Below are 23,581 nucleotides of genomic sequence, written 5' to 3' on the forward strand. Positions count from 1 at the left end.
AACCTTGCGCGAAGCTAGGAAACGGACAAAGAAAAAAGGAGGAGCCTCGAGAGATGGCCTTTACGTATACCCCAGATCCCTCTTCTTTTTCTTCGCTCACTTTTCCTGGCGTATGAACCCACTGACTGAAGCCCTATCTTGACTGAAAGTATTGATTTTCGGAGCTAGCTGTGTTTGCGTTCGATATCGATAATCGTTTGAAAAAATAGAAGGTCATGAAAGTCGCAGGACCTTGGAGCGGGTATAGACCGGTATCAGAATGACCTCTAGACGAAGCCAAATAGCAAAAGGAAAAAAATAGTAAACGTGTGTAAGTTACAAAGCCTCCTTAGCTTAGAAAGCCTTCTTTCTTCCCTGCCCACGCGACATCTGAATATATTTTGTGGCCGGTAGTTTTCGTCACCTTCTCCTTTTTTCGTAGAAAAAAGCTGCGCAGTTAATAATAAATTATATTCGGTCTTGGCGTTTCCAGAATTTCCAGGATTGTTTCTGTCCTCGCTCCTCCACGTGTCTACCGAACACTGAGCTCCGGGTGGCAGAGGTCGAGTTAGGCCATCCTCCCCCCCCCCCCCCCCCTTTGTTTTTTTTCGTTTATTGTCGAATGCGTTTTCTGATTTTGGGTCGGTCGGTCGGTCTGGAGCTAGGAGGATCGGTACCTCAGCATAATATCCGTGGAGCCTGGAAACAACAAGGTGTGGCTACAAAGTCAACATCGCGGCAATGGAGGAAGGAAAAAGTCGACGTCATTGTTAAAATCAAACGAGAACAGGGAAAAACAAAATCTGTAAGGCAAAAAATTGCTTATATTTCAGATTAAAGTCACAATTGTTTGAAATAATGTGTCATTGCCTGCATTGCACTCGGCGTAACTTTTTTTTTTTTTCTTTTTTTGAAAATGGAAAACGCGAAAATCTGGGTCGGTCGGACGACGCTAAACAGAGAAAAAAAGGGGATGGCCTAGCTTGTCAGGTTACCTATAAATGAAAACAGCTTCGGATTGGCAGCCGAAGCATATTGAAGATTGATTAGACAGTGATGGTCTGTATTTTGTTACAAATTATTAACCTTAATGGTACGTGTTTGTCATAAATTAGCACGTATTAACGAAGTTTACATACTAAATTTAGGTCAAATTTAGGTTTGAGAAAGGTAAATCAAAAAACCCCAGCACCGCAAACAATTTCATTTCACCGAACACCGCAGCGCGAAAAACACAAACATCGCACACCGTTTGGTTTGAGATCACCACAACACCGCAAGTTGAGATTTTATTCACCGCATCACCGCATTAAAAAAAACAACACCGCAACACCGCAAATCCCCATGTCCCCCTCATTACACTATGAAATTACCAAAACTATAACTGATTGAAAACCACTTTAATAAGAAACTGAAGGCTTTTCAAATCTCTTCCAAGTTATCTATAGAAATACTCATGGAAAAATTGAGTCAAATGTGATATTGTGAAAGGTATCAAAACGCCGACTTTAATTTGTGGTTTTTCTGATCGTTGCCTGAGGTGCTTTACTACTGAGTGTCACGTTCGCTTTGTAGTCTCGCAGCACTTGTTTATACACTATTAGAGTTGGTTAATTGTTAAGTTGTTTATTGTGTCACCCCAAATTACAGATTTCTATGGAATACTGGAGGCAATTTTTCGTCGTGTTCTTTTGCATCTTCGGTTATACTTTATGTACTCCTGAGGGTAAGTACACGCCTTGTTGTTTTGTTTTGAATTTGTTTAATTTTGATACTGTTTTCTCCAGCGTAGGAGAAAATCGATCCTTGAAGATCAAATAATCATATTCTTTAATTAGGATGTTTACTTTTAAGTGTTTCTGTCAAGGAGGCTGTTGGAATCAAGCACTATATCCCAGTAGTCATTGTCAACTACGTAGCAATTGCAACAGAAAATGTTTTGTTGTTTTTGTTGTTGTTGTTGTTGTTGTTGTTTTGATATCATAATTTATTCACAATTTTACAATACTCAACTTACCTACAAAAAAGCATTATCTACAATTTACAATTGCTAACAACATTGCTTACAATACTAACACTACTTACGGTACTAACACTGATTACTAATTAACAATGCCATACTCATTACATACACTGAATATCTTGTAACGATACTTAACTCTACTTACTACAATACTAACAATAATACTTCTAATAAGGGCAAAACTTAAAATAATACCACTAACAAAAAATACTATTACACCACTACAGGTCTACTACACGAAAGAAAGTGTGCTGTGAACTGTGCAATCTTCTTTTAATTGTACCACGATGCACCATTTGCGCCATTAATTTGTGCGCTTTATTTTTTAGTTCACTGGAAAAACTTTCTCAATTTTTCTCTGTTGACTGTTGAGAGAGTTTTGACACAAGCCGATCGCACAACATAGACATAAATCGTGAACAAGCTCAACTTATTAACACCTATTTCTGCGACGGTACTGAAAGTACTGAGACACAAAAATAACAACGTACGTCATGTACGTAACTCCAGAGATTCCATCTGCAATAAATGCTACTGCTCTTAGCCAATTAAAACTAACTACTTTATTGCTGGGTGTATTTTTAATACTTCTGTAATCCAAACGTACTCCAGCAGATAAAAATGTACCGTTGGAATGTTCTAACCATCGTCCAAGGGAGGTAAACTTTGTAAGCGTGTGGGTTTTGAATTATTATTTGATTTAATCACTTTTTTATTATTAGTATTTTTTTTTATAGCAAAAACAAAGCTGGGAGCTCACGATGAGGAAGATATTTCTTTGAACAGGTATGTTCACCACACCACACGGGATAACTAGGTCTGGCCCTGTAGAAGAGAAGTTATTAGCCATACAATTTGCCCTGGATTGTAGTTGGTTAATTTATATAGGTTCCTCTACAGTAGTGGTGTATTATCGAGTAGTTGATAGCAGCTGACTCTGTTGTCCAAAGACGGAATACTAGAATACTACATTTCAAATTGCGTATAAAATGGGCATCTTCATATAAAACCCCGGCCTAACAATCGCAATATTGTTGGGCGCAACATGTTGCGCGCGTTTGACCACCCTGTTGCGACGTGTTGCGACATGTTGGGAGTTTGAAAATGGTCATATTTGAGCCAACAACACCCAAAAAGTCGCAACACGTCGCAACAAGGTGGTCAAACGTGGGCAACATGTTGCGTGCAACAATGTTACGTTGAAATGTTGTGATCATTTGGCCAGGGCTAACTATCAAAACATTTTTTTTCAATTGTCATAAATACGTGATTTTTTTTTTTTTTTTTTTTTTAGAGGCAAGCGATCTATATCAATCGTATACGACATCTACACGCTGGATCACTTCATTGAGGTTGTGGAAAAGATTGAACGCCATACGACTACCGATGGCGATACCATCAACGAGATCGCAAACTACATCCGTATTCTTGGTTTCAATGCTGATTTGTGGAACATACTGTGTGGCCAGTCAGATCCTTTACCTGTTGGTATTCTGAACTCAGAAGAAAAACGCGTTCTCACTAACATGGTTCAATACAGCTATGATGACAACTCCCTGCGGGAAATGGGCGTAGTGCTGACACCTGATGGAGAAACCATAGCAATGGGTCGTGTCATGATGGGTATTTGCGCAGGCCTGAATCGTGATGATAGCCTCTCCCTCACGCAATGGACAGCCGGTGCTCCATTACGTGTCGACAATTTGTTTACCGCTACCATTGCTTACAACCTCGCGCGAAGCGCTTTGTATAAAGAAAATGGAGACACGTCAACTTTATTCGGTCCTTCTGGATATTGGAACCCAAACACTCAATGCCCCGCTTCGTATCGCTTAGCTGGAGCCGTGTCCAAGGCTACTGATGCAGAAATACTAGGTGGCATTGACGGATTCCTTCTAGGGCATGGCATCCCCAAGTGGAAGAGGAAAGGAGTGCGACTTGGTCAGTTGCTGAGGATGTACTACGGATCAGGTATCTATGACTGAAAACGTGAACGCTAGATTAAACGGCAAGAGGACGCATCAGGTTGTACTTATTCAAACGCCTCTCTTCTCCCGCACTTAACTCGTCAGTTAGGTTCGGCGCATAAGTGAAATGACGTTTGGAACGGGGCCCAAGTCATAAGATAAATTATTAGCGGCTATTCGCTCTTGTAGCTGGTAGCCAACTAGTTTATAGACCTTTGACGTCCAAGTAATTCCTCTAGAAAAGTGTTTAGCTCATCCTTCTGTTTACCAATAAGACAACGTAGAGCGTTTTCATAAGTTCTTGAAATGACTTGTCATTGTCTTAGTCTTTTGATAGCTCTATGATTTGCTTTGTGTTAACAGGCATCCTGTATGACACATCATATGCCAGATGCAGGAGAAACTCCAAATTTAGAAACTTGGTTGACATAGAAATACTTCTGGAGCAGATCGAAGGATTCGCTTATGCCTACTATGACAAAAACACCGCGCAGTTGCCTAATGTAAAGAAAGGCAAGATCGTGGACCTATCCAGAAACGTAAACGACCAGTTTTTTACATACTTGGGTGAGTTATCCTTTCTAGGTTCTTTTTTCTTTTTGCCCAGTTGAAGTTGACAGGTTAATAGGTAATAGCCCTTCCCAAAACTCAATGCGTCCTTATCAAAGCTGTAACAAACTTCTTGAATTTCAGATCATTGGTCGTCAGCAGGCCCGATGTTTATACCTAATCGTACCACAAAGAACTCTAATCGAACCACGATATATACCACGAAGAACTCTGTCGGTTTTCGTTTAACCCACGGTTGTCTTTCCCTCAACATTTTTTTATAACCCATATGGTAACAACTTTCGAGATCATCCGATTTGTTGATTTTTCAACTTAGTTACTGTACTTAGCTATTTTGAATTTAAGAATTGGTTCATGCTTAGCGAGCGTGCGGTTATCGAGTTGCTTAAAGCGTGGCTGAGAACAGCTCGACAAAGTGTTTGCGAAGTGGTAGTGTTTATGATGCAGTGTTTTAATACTTTGTTCTGATAAGTTAATTAATAATGGTAATAGCACTGAGTGGAGTCTGATTCGGTCTGAAATCATGTGAGTGATTAACAAAAGGGGGCAAACGCTAGCGTAAGTCCGATTAGTTGAATCACGAGTATGATTACAACGGAATTGGGAACGCGAAGTCCTGTTACCAATCAATCAAACAAAATGTGAGGATCATATAACCATCGGTTAAACGTCTTGATAAAAATTACAAACTTTAACTGTTGAGTGTGTTTCGACCAATATGCCAAAGGAATCTATTCAAGTACATCTGTAGAAGAAAGGGCGCGCCCAAAATGGCGTGTACTGTCCAATTACAGCAGGACGCGTACACTGTCCTATTTAGGCTAAAATAGGGCCTGTCGATAGCCAATCAGATTCAGGAATTTTCTGATAGTTTTGATTATTTCTGAACTCATTTGCAGATGTAGTCACTGGGAATACTTCGTGCAGTACTGACGAAAATAATGAAGGTTAGAAATGTCATTTTCTTGATTCACTCTTTTTACTGTATTTCGCATCCAACGTTTCACTGTTATTTGTTTCAGACTGTGAACTTCCAGCTAACATTGTGTTCGTTATGGACGAGTCGGGAAGTATTAAAGAGGATAACCATAAAAAAGAAGTCAAGTTCGTAAGGTTGGTCTATATATTTTAAATCTGCCTCCATCGCTTAGCGACATTTTTGAAAGATTATCTTGCACAGTCCCTCTCGTGTAAATTTAGGCCTCACGGAATGGTTTGCAGTACATCAGCAGGAAAAAATTTATGACATGCGCAGTTGAACCGTTTCTCGGAAACACTTGCTCCAGTCAAATTATTGTAAACTTTTTGGCTGAATATCGTCTTCCGACGCGAAGTTTTTGGCCCATAGACGTGCTAAGAAGGAAGAATGGGACACGGCTGAAAGTTCTACCGTTTTAATTTTTTCTCTTTCGTCGCGTAAGTGGCAGAAATACGTATTTTTTTACTTTTTTGCCGTCCTCAGCGGGCAGAGGCGGTGATATCGAAAAACCGAAACGGTGAAATTGGAGATTTGCCTTCTAGTTTCCTGGATAATGAAGGTCTAGAGGCCTAGACTGATTGCTCTTGAAGTTATTTCAACTTTTTCCCCGCGCGCCCAAGATATTGTAGTGAAAGAAATGTTGAATGCACTAAGCGCACGGAGACAGCTTGGGAGATGTTAAATTCGAGGCTACGAGAGGTGAGTTCACGCTCCATTCTTTCAGGTAAATGCAAATAGTTACCCCCTGCTAGTATTGATTAGTAAGCCACAACAACTGTTTGGTATTCCAGTAATGATTTTTTTCCAGCATAATAGGCACTTTCATTTTTAATGTTCTGAGTAAAGGTGGTCTTGTTTAGACATCCCGCTGTTGATAACATTTTCATATTTTGGGAGGGAATAAAATTATTCAGTCTGTTGTGCGTTTTATCAGTTACATCAGGTTTTAATAAACACTGCTCTGCTTTACTTTCCACTATATTAGGCTACTTTCGATTCCTTTCTACCTTGTTTTTTCTCTCATGCAACATGGTACCTCATGTACATTAGTACACTGCTTTATGTTATTTTATCTTATACAAGCTACACTCTTGTGTAATTTTAAGCAAACTTTACGTTAAAAATTACCAATACTTACATTTTTACTGTGAAAATTATGCGGCTTACTTATCATGCTAGTTTTAAACAACTGCCCCATATGAATGATAATGAAAAACAATTATGTATGTTCAAATCCATTGTAAACTGCCGACTGTACAACTTTACAGCAATCATGCATTATAATCACTCAGAAGTATTTTTATATTCACATTCACTGTAAACTGCTGACTGTACAACTCTACAGTAATCATGCATTACATTATAATCACTCAGAAGTATTTTGATATTTATGATCACTATTATTTACACTGCAACAATTGGTATTTTACAAATGGGTAAGACTCCCCACAAACTAATTACTTTATCTGAATCTCAGATAGAACATAGTTGAAGCGCATTTGTTTAGTATGAAATTGTTACAATTGAAAATAATCTTTTTGTGAAAGTACCTTTTTAGAAAGAGCCACCCCATATTTGACTTTCATTCTTCTTGTATAGGAAACTGGGTGGTATGCATGTCCAATGTGGATGGAAGATCAATGTTCAAAGACTGTACAATGTTTGGCAGGTTTTGTACGAAGAACTGGCATTCTCTTGGTAAGTCATGTGTTGAAAGTTCCTGTCCATAACCCCATACCTCAGTAGCTGCAAGTTGCATTAGAGATGGAACCTTTCCAGCTGTTCTGAATTCTGTAATGACAGTTGGCCGGAATGACCTCTGGTTTTCCAATTGTGATGTGCCTTTGGTGGAAGCTTTCCACTGCAGTTCAAGTTTGCGGCCTTCAGCTTTGAGGGACTGGATCATGCTTGAGGTGTTGCTATTTAGTTTCCTTGCTTCCCAAGCTTTGGGATATACATCTTTTGCAGTCAGTGGCCCATGGTTTTCACATTTTCGGATCATATTTAACTTCTTTCTTGCCTCTTGCAAAAGGTCTGAGCTCAGCATGTTTGCATATGCCTTCATTCTCTCTTCATGTACTTCTCTTGCTGCTTCAGTGGTGCGGTTGTTGTTTTTTCCACTGTGAAGTATGTTCTCAACAAATGTTATCGAGGCTTGTTTTGACAGCTCTGACATGTTGTTTTGAAGATAAAGTTGTGAAAGGTTGAACTGCCTTTCAGCAATTACATTGTTCACAGGAATACTGAAAATGTGTTTGGCATAGAACTCGAAAAGGTGGGGGTTAGCTTCTTTACTGATGAGACTACTCTGTGGTGATGTTGCAACTATTTTGATATCATTCAGTAGTTTTGGTTCCTTCAAGTTCCAGATTTCTGCCCATTTAACTAAACCAGTTCTGTCCTTACAAACCAATGTGTGAAGATTTTGTCCGTGGACATAGAAATTTTGCACTGACCTGCTTTCTTTTTCTCTTTCAGTTGACAGCATGACAGGAATTTCAAGAGCCTTCAAAACAGAATACCAGAAAGAACTTTGGTATCTTGGATCAGCTCCAATTCCAAATAACTTGGGGAAGGACAACCACTCTGATCCATGGTCTTTAACAACTTTAAGTGCTTCTTGCAACATTGGCCTCTGCACTTCCTGACGAAAGTGGTTGATGGCTGCAGGATCCTTCAGTGACATCTTCATCTGCTGCTCAGTTAAAGGAAAATATGCTGATGGAGACATCAACATTTTACTTAATGTTTCATGATGTTTAAGGACAGTTGCTGGCCATAATCGTGCCAGGTATCCACTGGAGAAGCCAAGTTCTTGATCTGTTGCTTGTGATGCATTGAGAGATGGAATAAGAAACTTGTCAAGAAACTCATACAAAAACTTAATTTCCACTTGAATCATTGGACAGGAGCTCAACTTGATAACATTCTGCCACACTGTGTAGTGGCTGTCTGACTTTGGCATTCTTTCCAGGACACTCTCTCCAAGTTGTAGACAGGCTTTACCATACTTCAAGTGCCATTGAAGTGTCTCATAATAGTATGTCCACCTCGTGTCAATAAAGGACTGGGGAAGGGGTGGCTCTTTACTTAAGATTCCTAGTGATACATACATTGATTTGTACTGACTTGGGCGTTCATGATGAAGCCAAGATACCTTATAAAGTAGTTGCAATACATGGTTGTTATTCATGTCACCCTTGGCCCCAAACCCAGCTTGGCACATCCTTCTTAACATAATGTTCAGGACGTGGGGGTAACATCCAACAAAGAACATGTCCTTTTCAAAAACCCTTGAATTATTTGCTATTAAACCATTAGCCTTCCCCTTCTGGGTTGAGGCATTATCCCCAACCAAACCTGAAACATTAGTTATGCCATATTCATCATGAACAACATGATATTCTACATCAGACTGGTGTTTTCCTGACTCACTCGCTGTCAAACTGTTACCAAGGACATATGCCCTGGGTTCATTGATCTCTGGGCACCAGGTGTGGACACCTACAATGTGCCGCTCTTTGCCACCTTTGTTGGAGTCATCACTCCATACATGGAAATCATATTGGCTACTTGCAAATCTTTTGCGTAATATCAGTTTATCGGCCTCCCCTAATAGGATATTCCAGTCTGCCAGTGTGGATGGCGAGACAACAACATTTGTTGGGGGGCTACAGTTGAATAAAATACTGAAAATTAGATGTAATGCAATGGGTGTCTTTTGGCTAGAAAGCAAACATGCATGCTGTAAATATCTCATGCAGGCCATAAACATGACTGTTCTACGATTTGTTCCATTTTTGCCATGAGAAAATGTGTCCACAAGGGAATACCTAGGTTTCTTTACATTTTCATCATTTTCCTTTAATTGTCTTTTCAGCTTTGTGGAAGCAGATTTTGTCCCTCGTAGTTTGTTACCGACTTGTTTCGTTTTCAATTCAGTAGACTTCAAAGTTCTTTCACGCTTCTTTGCTTCACTTTGTAACTTCAAGACATCTTTCCTTAGGTCATTGTTAATTCTTCTCAAAAATACTGTAAATATGAAAATGTCATAATTAAAAACTGTTCCTTACTATGATAAATAGGGCCTTACAAGTTTTACTTGTATTTTGTTTTTTTTTAAACAATAAATTTAAGGATAGAAAAACTTAAGTATACAGTGTACTTGTGTGGATTTCTGAAAGTTACTGTTTCCTCGGCGGTCCGCTTATATCGAGTCGAGATGTTGACTTGCGAATTTACAAAACGAAAGGCAGACAAACCCTTTGGGGAAAAATTGCATTCTCACAAAATTTACGACTAGACTAAAATTTGTCGGTCGCTTTTGGTTAAAAGGCTGTTAACATGAACCTACGAAAGTACCTGAAGTACTGGCGTAATACACGAAAGCCGGCCGGCCACAGAAAATTAAAAATAACCTAAATATCTATCTAATTTTGAACATTTTGCAATGGTTCGAGCAAGCAGACTTTTTTAAAAGAGCATTTAGCTGCGATTCAAATCTTGTTTACTGCGTACCCAGCTATGAAGGAGCCCTTTTTTGCGAAGCGGTGATATCCAGTCCAGAGTATGTTATTAAATTTTTGTCTGCTTCGGAACTCGGTGTCCAACTCGATCGCCAAAATCGCCGCTTCAAGTTTGGTATTTTGACACAGCCGTGTCCTATGTGACCATACCATTTAGTCTGCTTCATTTTACAAACTTTTTAAAACTATTTTCGTTTTAAGTATTCCTTGACCCCTTGTAGTGGTAATATATTATTACGTTAAATAAGTTTGAGTTTAAAAAATTTAGTGACAACATCGAAACTCGCATTAATTGACATCGCCACGAATTTTTAATGTATTTGTGGGAAAGCGGCTTTTACTGGTAATTCAGAAGCTTTAAGAAACACTTTTTAGGAGATTTATAGACGGCTTGATGACTACTTGAGCAGACACTTACCTATACTTCGTCGTAGGGTTTGTATTGTCCTCTTCAGGCCGGCACTTTCACACTGTAGGCGTTTACAGTCTCGCTCGAGTTTGTCGATTTTTTCCTCGCTCGACAGGTTTTTCAATTCTACTCGGACACTGCTTGCAGCTATTTTTTTCACGTTTTCATCGGTAATTTCTTTCTTCTTCTTTACTGACGGTTGATTTAACCGGGAAAAATGACTGCCGTGAACTCTTTTTCGTCCCATCTGCTCGACATTTTGTTGCAATTTTAAAATAATTTGCTTGAGTGAGCTTGAATGTAAACATCAGCGAGTTGAGCCCGCGTATCCCTACGAACAGCAGTTTCCCAAAAAAAAGTACTCTGCGCATGTCACAAAAAAATGGGCATCAGCGGTCCAAGGGGTAGGATACCGTTCCGTGAGGCCTAAAATTTTTAGAAAACAGCCCTAAGAAAATACGCGCGCTGATTGGTTAAAAATCATGTTTCTATAACTCGATAGAACCAGCACGAGCTGTTGACGTGATGATGGCGCGAGCAAAGAGAATTTACATTTTGATGATCAAAGTAAACAAGTTCTCCGTGTTTCTATCGAGTTGTAGAAACACTCGTGAAAGTTTGGGAGAACTCGAAAAGGCTGTGGCAACACTCGCCTACTGCTCGTGTTCCCACAGCATTTCTCGTTTCTCCCACACTTCCACTCGTGTTTCTATAACTCGATAGAAACATGGTACATGTTTTCTATTTCTTAAATATTGATGGTCGACGCCATAAGAAATTTCCAGGCAACAAAAACAATCGAATGTTTGCTGTGACGTCACTAATGACCACACATGCGTAGTGGATGACAGTTCTTTGAGGTGTCATTAGCCCTTTTCACGGCTAGATTTTCTGATTACTTGCCTTACAATGTAATACAACGTGGCCGATACTACAAAACTACCTGAAATTGCCTCACAACTGAGATGCTTGATTATAGTGTGAAGCAAATTAGAAAAGATAAACGCCAAAAGGGTTATTGAGGAAGCAAAAGTTTACTTTATTAACATTACTATTGTGTACCACTTCTCTAACACAGACTAAATCATTTCAATTTGTAAATCGTGTCCCACACAACCTTCATTTTAACATTAAAAGAACGTTAATGGATGAACATTCTCTGGTGAGAAAAAAACTTGAGGTGAAAGCAAATGTCAACGACGAATTCAATAAAAAAAAGTATCTTTCTTATTGTGTACTGACTAACACCATTTTTTATTCCCTCAGGGAGATTATTCAAACGTTTGACATTTCTCCTTTACAAGCTCGCGTGGCCATTGTCGAATTCTCCGACTCTGTTTCTCTGTCAGTCGCTCTTGACAACTATGGCTCCAAAACGAGGCTGATGTGTGCAGTCGATGAAATTCAATATAAAGGTATGGACTCATTAATTTAAAGTCAAACCAAGTGAAGCGTACCCCTCCAGATTACATTAATGAATTGATTATTGAATATTGAACCCGCGAGTCGTTTCAAGAATGCAATAATGAGTTGATTAACCGAATATTGAACCCGCTCGTCGTTCCAAGAATACGGCTTCAATATACGGGTTCAATATTCAAAAAATTCAATTCATTATTGCCCTTTTAAACGACTAGCGTGTTCAGTATTAGTAGTAGTAATCTTTAATGAGGATAACAACATCAAATAATCAACTCATTATTGCATTCTTGAAACAACTAGTGGGCTCAATATTCAAAAAATCAATTCATTAATGTAGTCTTGAGAGGTACTCTTCACTTGGTTTGTCTGTAACTTAGACAACTTCAATTCCGCTAGGCCTGCACCTATCTCCTCCCATCTCGTTTCTATTACGTTATTTAAAATCCTTCAGAATAACCAAAACCCTAGCCGCGCATTTGAGTGTACTGAAGAGGCTCAGAAAAGGCTGGCAGTGATAATCAAGAAACAAAAAAGTGTCTTTGAACCGATTTCATTTTGAAATATAGGAACACGTTAAAATTCTCGCGTACCTTTCACGTGATGCCAGACATCAATCAACAGTCAATGAGCCAAATCGGAGTTTCAAGAATTAGCGCAGTGCACATGCGTTTTTATCGCTAATTTATTCTCTTCTTTGGTTACTTACTTTGCTACTTCAGTCTCTAAAAATCTTGACCTTTACCTTAAAAATCTCTCAAAGCTAATCCTAAACTCACCACAAATTTCATGTCAAGTAGTTCTGTTCAATGGCATAATTACAGTGGAATCCCGATTTTTCGAACCTCCAAGGGAAACGAAAATTCCTTCGAAAAATTGGATAGTTCGAGAAATCGGGAGTAAAATTCAGTGTTCGACCGAGGAGAGGGAAACGACTTTTGGTTCGAGTTATCGGGAGGTTCGAAAAAATGAGGGTTCGAGAAATCGGGATTCCACCGTATTGGCACAATGCAAACCAATGAAGACTTTTACTTCCCCGTATTGTAAGCCGTCATTTCCCACCCCAGCCACCCCCTCCATTGCACTTCTCGCTGCCGCTCCAATTCCTCCTCTGTCTCCTCTTTCTCAGTTCAAGTTAGGTGTTATTCACATTTTGAGTTTATTCTAGGGGGTTACACTTACACTGCTGAAGCTCTGAACGCTGTTCACTACAATGTGTTGAAACCCGCAGTGGACAATCCAGTGACCGATACAGAAACAGTTCAGGTACCACCTCACTTTGATTCCTTTAACATCGACTTTTCAAAAATACCATAGGTAAGGTAAAGGTTAAGTCTGCATACGAGCCAAGTGGCCCATCAGGCCGGCGCTTATCTCCGGTTTCAGTAGCATGAAGCGACCAGGAGAATTTCTACTCCCTCCTGGATGGGATGCTAGTCCTTCGCAGGGTTACCCCAGCAATAAAGTTCACTGGTGCCTATTTATACACTTGAGTGAAGAGAGGCACTTCAAGAATTAAGTGTTTTGCCCGATAACAACACAATGTCCCCAGCCAGGGTTCGAACCCGGACCACTCGATCCGGAGGCGAGCACACAATACTATAATCTTAATATATAAGGAACCTCTTTCCTGACAGGGAGCCTCAGACGATTTTAACGACAGAAATCACTGCAGGGCTCAGTAGAATGATTATCATTGAGTTTCTTAGTTTTGCGTTCGCTACTGTTCTTACGTATCTAGTTCTACTCTTTGGGTATATTATACCTTTCGGGGATTTTTAGTATTGTAGGTTTTATTTTGAGACATAGAATATTGACAGTTCGTCCAACTTACATATTATTTTGTGCGTTTTAGATAGTCATTGTACTCACAGATGGAAAATCGAACGACAGGCAATTAAATTTGGAGAAAGTCGTAAAGAAATTAAAGTCAGACATAAGCGGTAATTCTGTTTTGTGTTGTCTTGACTATTTAATAGTGAAATATTTATTTCTTACTTGCGCCTAGCGCTTAGTTTCATGTGTTATATGCTTTTTTGTCTAATTGGGTAGATGTGATTGCTTTATTTCCGCTTCATTGGCAAGTCGTCGAAACACACACACCAGAACTGCGAACGTTGTCACGTTACTGTAACAGCAGTTGTCACAACATTTGTCAAGTATAAATGGATACAGATTGTGAAATAAAAGGCAGAACGAGTAGCAGTGATCTCTATGCGTTACGCAAGTTCTGGCGATCGTGTCGCTCAGATAATTTTCAGAACACGAATGCTTCTTGTTCCGCAGACTGATAGTCTTCTTGAGGTCGTCACGCAACGCTTCCTGAGAGGTAGCGTTGCGTGATGACCCCAAACGACGGCTGCAAAAGAGACTTTATCCTCCGGCGGGGCGGGAGGGGGTACACCGTGAAAAATTGGGCGGTGTGCGGCCCGCTACCCAAAACCCTTACCCTATTTATGACCAAAATCTACGATATTCCCTACCCTATTTATGACCATAAATTCGAAACCCTATTTATGACCTGACCCTTAAATCAAACCCTTGTTTCAGACCTGCGTTACAATTAGTTCTCTAGTTCAGACCAATGTTAAATTACAGTACACATAATTTGTGAAGGGATTTTGCTGATTTTCTTTTCGATAATGACAAAAAAGTAGCTTCTTCTTAAAAACATACCCATATCAAGGCTGGAGTGTAAAATCCAAACCCTATTTATGACCAAAATGGCTAAAATCAGCTAAAATCGATTCCCTATTTATGACCAACATGGCTGAAAAACAATACCCTTTGGGGCTGCACATACCTTTATAGCCCATATAAGGGAGTAACCCCCCCCCCCCGGGACTTTATCAAACTAAATCTAGTCTTTCAAAGTAATTTCATTGCTTGCTATTTCAGATCTGACTATGATTGCGGTGGGAGTCGCGAAGTACTCACTTTCAGAATTGAAGTTGATTGCTACTGACAAAAAGAGGCATGTATTCACCGCCAAAAACTTTGATAAGCTTCTTGAGCTGGTTACTTCTTTAAGAAGAAAAGCCTGTAAGGGTGAGTTCACTTGTATCAGTTAAGGTGGCCGAACACAGTTTTCGCGCGCGCTTTTGCTGATGCAATTCAGCGCGTGCACAAGTATCGCAAAAAACAAACATGCCGTCAACAGAGCAATTATTTTATTTACTCAACACCCGCCGTATCTGTGCTATTTTTCTCTATAATTGAACGCAGCGTATTGATGGCTTTAGTCTTTTATTACAAAGATATGTTAGAAAAGGTAACGATGCAAAGAACCCAGCAATTGTCAGCTTTTTCTTTGTTACCGAAAGAACCCAGTTAAATGCAGCGCATGCGCAGTTGCTCGAAAAATTGAGACCGATTGCTTTTGCAGAAACTTGCGGATTTCTGACGATCCAGTCGTTAGAATTTCAAGAAATTTGGCAAAAAAATAGTTCAGAAACCACGTGAATGATCTATCGCAAAAAATTTGAATTTTGACATAGGGAATTTTTAATAATACAGAACATGCGGTGAAAACGATTTACGGCGAATTACGAAAATCGCCTATGTCAAAATTTTATTAGAACAGTGTTGACAGAAGGGATTTAATGTCAATTCGTATTGGGCAAAAGATGAAAAACATCTAACGACTGGATTTTTTTTAAATAAACAAAAACCATTTTTTAAGCCTTGTTTTTAACCAGCCCCGTTGCCATGGCAACAGCACACACCTTAGCCAAAATGCGAGAATAAACTTTTCTGTGGTTAACCTTGACTCTTGCAAAAAACGAGCGCCAAAGCATAAATAGCTTAAAAGTAATGGTGAATTAGGCATAGGCTCTTGAAAACTGTGTTCGGCCACCTTAAACAATTCCGCTAAAGTATTCACTTTCAGAATTGAAGTTGATTGCTGCTGACAAAAGAGGCATGTATTCACCACCAAAAACTTTGATAAGCTTCTTGAGCCGGTTACTTCACTAAGAAGAAAAGCCCGTAAGGGTGAGTTCACTTGTATCTGTTAAACAATTCCGCTAAAGGTTATTCACAATTTGAAGCAACTCAAACAGTATCCTTAAACCCGCTGCCAACTGCTTCACAACTAGCTGGTACAGACTTCGTATTGACCGTAGCACAAAGTTCATACGTTAGACTAAGACTTTCTAGTTTGTACTGAGTTACACTTCAGCAGGTTAGCTCTCACTCTTATTGCCCATCCTTACTACAAACGTAATTTATTTTGCGCCAAATATGTAACAACCGTGCGCTCCAAGGAAGACATGCCAACACATATAGGATACCGGGAATAGCGTTACATAGACATAACAGAACGGTCTTTAGTGAGTTTTATCTCCGAAACAGGGACAGCCATTTACGTTCCTAAAAGATCTAAAACGTCGACGGAACATGGGAAGGTTTGGGTGTCGTGATTATCGAATCCCTGGTCAAATTCTCAAGACTGCTCTTTCGGAAACCATTAATAGAGTCGAAGGAGTGATTGATCCTCCCATATATAGACCCTTTTCATAAATGGCTGCCAATTTAAAATTCTTTTGTATGTATTTAAATTAGCCTAACTAAACTCGTTTGGGAGTAAAAATTCTTTTGAATTATCAACTCAAGAACGGGGTTAGTCAGGCTAATTTTAATACTTACAAAAGAATTTGTACTTGGCAGTCATTTATGCGATGAAAAGGGTCTGTTCAGAGCCAGTTATTGAAAGAAAAATACTTTTCGGTGGTCATTTTTGAAGTGACACCGTCATGTTCATTTTGCCGCGTTTTTGGTTGAAGTGTGCTAAAATCATAACTGAATACCTTTGCTCATACAAGAGATGCTCCTAAAACACCAAAATCAAGATATTAAGAGAATTTCAGTTTGATATTACAACCTTGTCCATGTTAGTATGCGTAGCAAGCGTTTCCCAAAAACTACACGAATTGAACGAAACTGCAAGCGAATGCGAAAAATAAGGAGCAGGGGAGGCGGTGATTCCTTTTCTCCCCACCTCTTCCCCCTTCTCACTCACCCCCTCCCCACTTCTCCCCAATTTTTTGCTCACCCCAGGCGCGCTCATTCGTCCGCCCGCTTGCTTGCTCGCTTGTTCGATAAGGAAAGGAAACGGCTGCAATACAGGCTATGTCCATGTTTAATCCAATACTAGACCACTATTTCCATGTTCTCATCAATGAAAATATGTCTTTTAGAATTATTCTCATGTTTGTGCCTCTATATATTGATACTGTCAACTCTCACAAAACTCCCATCTAGCTTACAGAGAGAAATGTCATTAGATTTCACTGGCGAATTCTGTTCAGTAGTTTTCAAGTTTCGCGGATGATTTGGAGGTGTCAGAGTCCTTTTAGATTTAATTCTTGAGTCAACAAGTTCCGACAAAGTGTTAACGCTTGACATGTCTTTGCAGCACCAGTTTACATGGGCTTGAACTTTACCCACGCAGGGGACACAACGGAGGTTGTGGCTTATGTTTCTCCCAACAAAGCACGATTTTTCACGTTATCCGCAGAGCACTTCTTTGGAGTCGGGGATATCTATATTGATGTAAGAACTGTATCTGTTTTATGTGTTAAACATCATTAGTTGTGGAATGGAATTGTTGCCCGAAATAGAAAAAATGCGTTACGATTAGCAACACTACCAATTGTTAGATCCGGGGGGGGGGGGACTCCCATATAAAAAAAGACGTGGGTGCTCGTCGGAAATTTTGAAAAAAAACCTTAAGAGTACCAAGATTCTGTTTCGTGGGCGTGGCTTAAAATGGTCTCCACCCTTAAGAGGAACCAATTCTAAAACAATACGTTATCTCCTGTCATATTTGTTTCGGTTTAATCATTATACCCTAAAAGGTACCGTGAAATCTCCCCCCCGCCTCAACACCCTAAGAGGTACCAAAACCGCTTTTTTAACCCTTAAAAGGTACGACGAGCACCCCCCGTCCTTTTTATATGTGAGTCTCTCTCCCCCCCTCCCGGGGGGAGTTTAGATCATTGACGTTAAAAAGCGAACTTTTATGACAGTTTGAAGGTATGAAAAATGAAAAGGCTTTTTTTTGCTCCATTGAAATTTGCTTAAATTTCTAAACTTTCAAACCACTAGTAATTGTCAATCGTCCAACATCTTATACCCTTCATTATTTATTACAGATTATACCAGAGTACGGTTCAGTATCGGTGTACGCGTCAAGAATAACCGACACTCCAGGTCCTGAGAATTACTCTCAAAAAGTTGGACCGGCAGGTATGTCAACGACGTTTTCTTGGCGTATTCCTACGTTTCCAGGACGCTTTCCCAGCAAACGCGTCGTGTATGGTGCTCGGTACTTGCGATTTGACTCCTGTCTACTAGTATTAGACTGTCTTGACCTCAATAAACAAAAAAAACAATTGTATGGCTAGAGGATTTCTCGCGCTGTGTTTCTGCAAAGCTTAACCTGCATGTCTTGGTCACCAGTTCAGACACCTGTAAATCCTAGCAGTGTACAAAATGGCCGTTACATTTTTGAACCTAATTAATTGACCCAGCTCCCCTGGGTCTCCTGTGCCTCATAGGAAGAGGGTCCGACTTGTGCAACAGGCCATTCGGTTTCTGTACATGAGGAGAACTCGTTATTCAGTTTTGCTAAAAGTCAGTAATAATAATAATATCTTTCTCCTAAAGGATAATAATTTACACTTTCACGTATTCTGGTGCCTAATAAGTCTTAACACACATTTCATCGCTGCTCATTAAATTCTTACATTGGAAATCTTGCACTGGCATCTTTAAGACCTATTTGAATGCCGGGTTTTAATTTTACGCCTTCAACAACCAAATGTTGTTGTTGTTGTTGTTGTTGTTTGTTTGTTTGTTTGTTTTGAACTTTATCTTCTGAGTGATTGCCATCTTAAGTTTTTTTTATTATTATTATTTTCTTAAGGCGAAGGAGATAACATGCAGATACAATTTACGAACCTTTGTGCTGGTAGGAAGTGCAAATTATTCTATTTTCCTTTTTGTTTCGTTTGTTTCCTTGTCCCTTTCTTCCTGTCTTTCTTTCTGTCTTTCTGTTATTGGGGCGAAGAATATTGTTCGTTATACCGAGGACTTGGCTACGAAGAGATTAGTTAAATTGAGGTTCCACTGTAGTATATTTTCTTCTTTCCTATATTTCTCACTTCCTTTCAATGTTTACTATATTTTTATTATCGTCATTATTTCTTGGTGTGACAATGGCTGCTAGCTCTATCGAAGTTTATTGTGGGCGAGTTTGATGTTGACTAATCTTGTTATACAATGCGCTACTCGCAGGTTACAACTCATCTGACACTTGTCCTTCAATCAACATTGGAATTTATGGAGAAGCCTCCCTCCTAACTTGCTCAGGTTTTTCAACTGTTCAATATGTTTACTCCTGTAATTAAGAAATGTGAATTTTTAAATCTATGTTTCGCCTGAAACGTAAGGAAAAATAATGTAGACATTAACGCCATGCGTGCTACCATTATCCAGCGCATTACATTTCTAATTTCCAACGTGGATGGTTATCGAGGTCTTTTTCTACGAATATTATTGGCTCTTCCATTTCCTTTAATCCATTAAGGGCTGTAGCATCCAAGCTGAAGCCTCGGATTTTTGAATGACTTGTTCAGTCGGAGAACGGTTTTAATAGTTTTCCTTTTTTTCAATCTATAACTAGGAATGTCTGAAACATACTGAACAAACAGATTACAAAGCCAAGAGAGGAAATACCTGTGCCCGATACCTTTCTCTTTTTCAAGCTCATTCTTCCTATAAGTTAGTTTTAGGCTAGTCGCCCAGTCGTTTGTTCATGTAAAACAATCCGTTAATACAATTACACTAAGATGTACGCTACTATTAATCTTAATCATAGCGAAATATAAAACCGCAGTGAATCTGATTAAGGTTTTCGATGATCGGCAAATAAAATCGAAATTAAGTATCATGCTGACATTTGGGTTGGTGATTTCTTTTTCTTATTCTCAAAAGTGTAACCTTATTCTCTAGTCATGCTGAAAATCAGTGCTGTGAAGTAAGAGATCACATTATCGGAACTAGATTTCACATGTCAGTTATTTGAGCAATACAATGTTGCTATTGTTACTTTATACTAATGTGTCTGCTGTTGTCTTACCTAGAACGAGATTGCAGTCTTCCCAATCAAATCAAGTTCAGGATAAAACGAGGTTAGCTTATCGCGTAGGATATGTGATCTGTCTTTAAATATTGGGTGCTATAATGATGGCCACAAACTCGACGAAATTCCGCGGCAGACCAGTATCCTCCTTTGCGCTAGACAGTATTGCTCTCTATCTCTTCACAAGCCGTGTTGCCGAGTGCTAGAGCTAGGTCTCCCCAAAGTGTCCCGTGTGGCGAATAACATTTGTTACATTTCTCTAGAAATAAAAAATCAAACCTTTGTATCCTTTCTCCTGATAGGAACACCTGTGGTCAGCGGCACCGTTAAAAGCAGAGACCCTAATGTCGTTCTGCAGTTTGCGTTGCTCTTCAGCGTGGTTTTATTTGGTTTTTCAACTGTCAACTGATCATGGCTGTCTACGGAGTCCATTCTAGAAGTGATCAGAAGGCCATGGAATAATATTCTACCTTCTAGATTACAGTTTCCTGTTTTTATCGAGTCAGATGTGTATTCGAATTTTTAGACTAAACAAATGTTTTTAAATAGAAACCGCAAAACTTGAGTAACGTTTTGTGCGCTCAGGAGAAAAACGTAAAAAAATAAATCGTTGTTGCTATAGGGGGTGTACAACGTTCTTATTAAAAATATAAGCCTTGAACGAGCATGCCTTTTTTGGGAGGACATGCTAATGTCCGACCTATGTAACTGAGAAGCGAAGCGGTCCTCGGGCAGGATGGATGGCTGTTCGAGCCGTTCAAAATGTTCTACAGAGGCTAGTGGGGTGGGGTAATTGTGTTGAAAAAATCATCCAAGCTACTTTTAGACCCAAAAAGTTATTTACGAGCAAGTTGTTTTCGTGTTGCGTAGCTGTTTAACAACAAGTTCTTTTCGGGTGGTGTGGCTGTTTACCAGCTAGTTCTTTTCGTGTGGTGTAGCTGTTTACCAGCTAGTTCTTTGTGTGTGGCGTAGCTGTTTACCAGAACAAAACCTGAGTATATTTTCTTCTTCATCATAATTTGATTACAACATGCAAACACATTGCATCAGAGCGGGGATCGATACTCAAGTAGCACCTTACTCAAGTCAATATAGCTGACTTTGATCGCGTACTTGATCGCACAATTGTGTGACTTTGAGATAACCTTAGAGCATTTTTGAACAAACCTGAGCAAAATAATACCTAGTCTGCGTCGCAGATACCTATAACACAAAACGTACAGACTTGTTGTTGGCAAACATAGTGTTTATTGAGCTCTCAGGGAGTATCGAGGATGCTTCAAGGAAAAATTATGGTGTGCTATGCTGCTTTTGTTTTACTTCATATCGATTTAATTAGCAGTATTGAAATGTGTGATTCGTTATTTCGAAATAAATCCTCTCTGGCTTACACAGATATTTTTTATGGTTTCTATAAAGCTTATATCCCTGAATTAAGACTTCGACTTGGCAGCGGTGTTGCCTGCGTTGAGACAAACCCAGCCCCAATTGTGACTGACTTTGATGTCAGTTTAACTATTTCTCCTCCTCACTCACAGAGAAGATTGTGTAGCAAACTCTCTAATTTACATTGTTTATCAACACCATAGGATGATTTCCAGTGCTGCTGCTATGGCTCAGATCTTACACAAAGGGGATTCTTTATACAGCTTGCTGTCAAAGTGCACTCGGCAAACTTTTTTGCTTCTATGTGAATTACCATAGAAAATGTCTGTATTTAACATTAATTTTAGTTTACCCTTTGGTGAACGTTTGGCAGGAAATGTCAAAGCTCATTTGATATAAAAGAATTGTTAATAAATTGTAATGATTATAATTCACACCCTCTTTTATTCTGCTTGTAGGACACCGAAATGGTTACATGTTATTGACCTAGCCTACTTCACATTTTCGGCATAACAGACTTATCAGTGTAAACAAGTATAATTTGGCCAGATAAGGTTCCACAAGACAGTACATAATGACCTGAGTAGTAGAAATCATTCCATATTTGTACCGTCTGAGTTGTCATCTGAGCAAGCTTGCAATAAACGGTCTGTACTTGTTCTTTAATGACTCACTGTCTTTAAATAAATCCGTTTTAGTAGTTGGTTTTATATCTATATATGCATTGTTCATGTTTCAAATAAAATGACGAAGGATCACTGCAAAACTTATTACTGTTAATAAGGTAATATGCATGTATTGCACGTCCGACCATGTGCGCACTGCGTACCTATTTTTTGCTTGGTCTGAGTAAATGCTTCATTGACTTTCTTAACAACTGCAAAACGAGCCTGTTGAAATTTCGTGGCGACAATGATTTTTCGCAAATTATGTCTACAACTCACGAAACTATCAAGTGAAACTTGCCGAAATGCATACCATTACGTCTGAAGTGATGTAGTGCCTCTAGGTTTATAGCTTTCCTACAGAAAATTAAATTAATTAGAATTACGGTAACTAACCCAACACGGTGCTGGGAAACCCCGGGTGCGCAACACGTTCGTTATCCATCACAAAGCTTCGAATTGTCAATCACCAAACCCTTCCGTGCTTTACTCCAACATGAATAGTATTGGGTAATACATTGACCAATTGACCACAGTTATCAAGAACTATACGCCCATTAAGGTGCTACTTTACGTTTTATCAGTTTGGTCTGTAACTTGATTGCTATGCCGTAACATTATTATATGATCACGATAATCGTTACTATTTTACTTTTAGTTTAATTTTAGTTTACAAAAGCTTTTGCAACAGTGTATGTATTTATGGTCATGCAAATAAAGATTGTTGTCGTTGTTGTTGTTGTTGTTGCTGTTGTTGTTGGGATTGTTGTTGTTGGGACAAGATTTGGGAGATCAGCTGATGACAAGCTTTGCTTTCTTTAGAAAAAAATAAATAAATAAACTTTGTTAAATAAATGTTCAGTGTTTGTTTTGCATCTCTGTCTCTTTACATTTTATCAGTTTGGTCTTTAACTTGATTGCTATATCATATCATTATTATATGATCGCGACAATCGTCATTGTTTTAGTCTTAGTTTTAGTTTATAAAAGCTTTTGCAACACTGTATGTAGTTATGGTCATGCAAATAAAGCTAGTTGATGTTGTTGTTGGTCATCGCAGGTGATGCCACTCCAGCCACACTTGATGGTACTTAAAGGCAAGCTGTGCACTTATAAATCTCTATGTGTTAGTATCTCGAATTTCTCGAAATATATTGTTGTCAGCTCATCGTAAGAAAAAAACGTGAATTTCATAACTTCCGACAAATATGCCTCACATGTTATGGTACTTCTGTGCGGGCGAAACCAAAACTATCACCTTATCCTAAGAAAATAACGTAGTTTTTGTAACACCTGACAAATTTAAATAAGGACCTTCAACAATATAAAAGTCAATTCATTGCACGCGTTCAGTACTTACAATCTCCTCGCCTTTTACGGAACAACTTAAAAGCAGGATATCCAATACTACAAATTTCAATCTTCCTCAATGAAGTATAAAAACGGGACACAACTTTCTTCAAGACAATAACAAATCCGACGCCATGAAGCTATTTTCTTTCCGCCTTTATC

General features: G+C 39.1%; 2 protein-coding genes across 2 annotated transcripts; one reads left to right on the top strand and one right to left on the bottom strand.

Moving 5' to 3' along the window:
* The first annotated feature begins 1,629 nt into the window (after positions 1-1,629).
* LOC110061765 (uncharacterized) lies at positions 1,630-22,070 on the top strand. The gene is made up of 16 exons (XM_089298457.1): positions 1,630-1,705; positions 2,740-2,788; positions 3,297-3,973; positions 4,333-4,536; positions 5,439-5,486; positions 5,562-5,652; positions 11,720-11,868; positions 13,041-13,138; positions 13,728-13,815; positions 14,771-14,920; positions 17,289-17,425; positions 18,028-18,121; positions 18,801-18,845; positions 19,172-19,246; positions 20,020-20,067; positions 20,321-22,070. The coding sequence occupies exons 1-16, from the start codon at positions 1,636-1,638 to the stop codon at positions 20,425-20,427; spliced, it is 2,130 nt and encodes a 709-aa protein (XP_089154583.1). The 5' UTR covers positions 1,630-1,635; the 3' UTR covers positions 20,428-22,070.
* On the bottom strand, positions 6,399-10,885 carry LOC149118575 (uncharacterized). Its single transcript, XM_089298405.1, has one exon. The coding sequence runs from the start codon at positions 9,291-9,293 to the stop codon at positions 7,101-7,103; it is 2,193 nt and encodes a 730-aa protein (XP_089154531.1). The 5' UTR covers positions 9,294-10,885; the 3' UTR covers positions 6,399-7,100.
* Positions 22,071-23,581: the final 1,511 nt, after the last annotated feature.

This window comes from Orbicella faveolata, unplaced genomic scaffold (genome assembly GCF_042242905.1).
Source record: "Orbicella faveolata isolate gen_17 unplaced genomic scaffold, um_ofav_v1 contig_1, whole genome shotgun sequence".
Lineage (NCBI taxonomy): Eukaryota > Metazoa > Cnidaria > Anthozoa > Scleractinia > Merulinidae > Orbicella > Orbicella faveolata.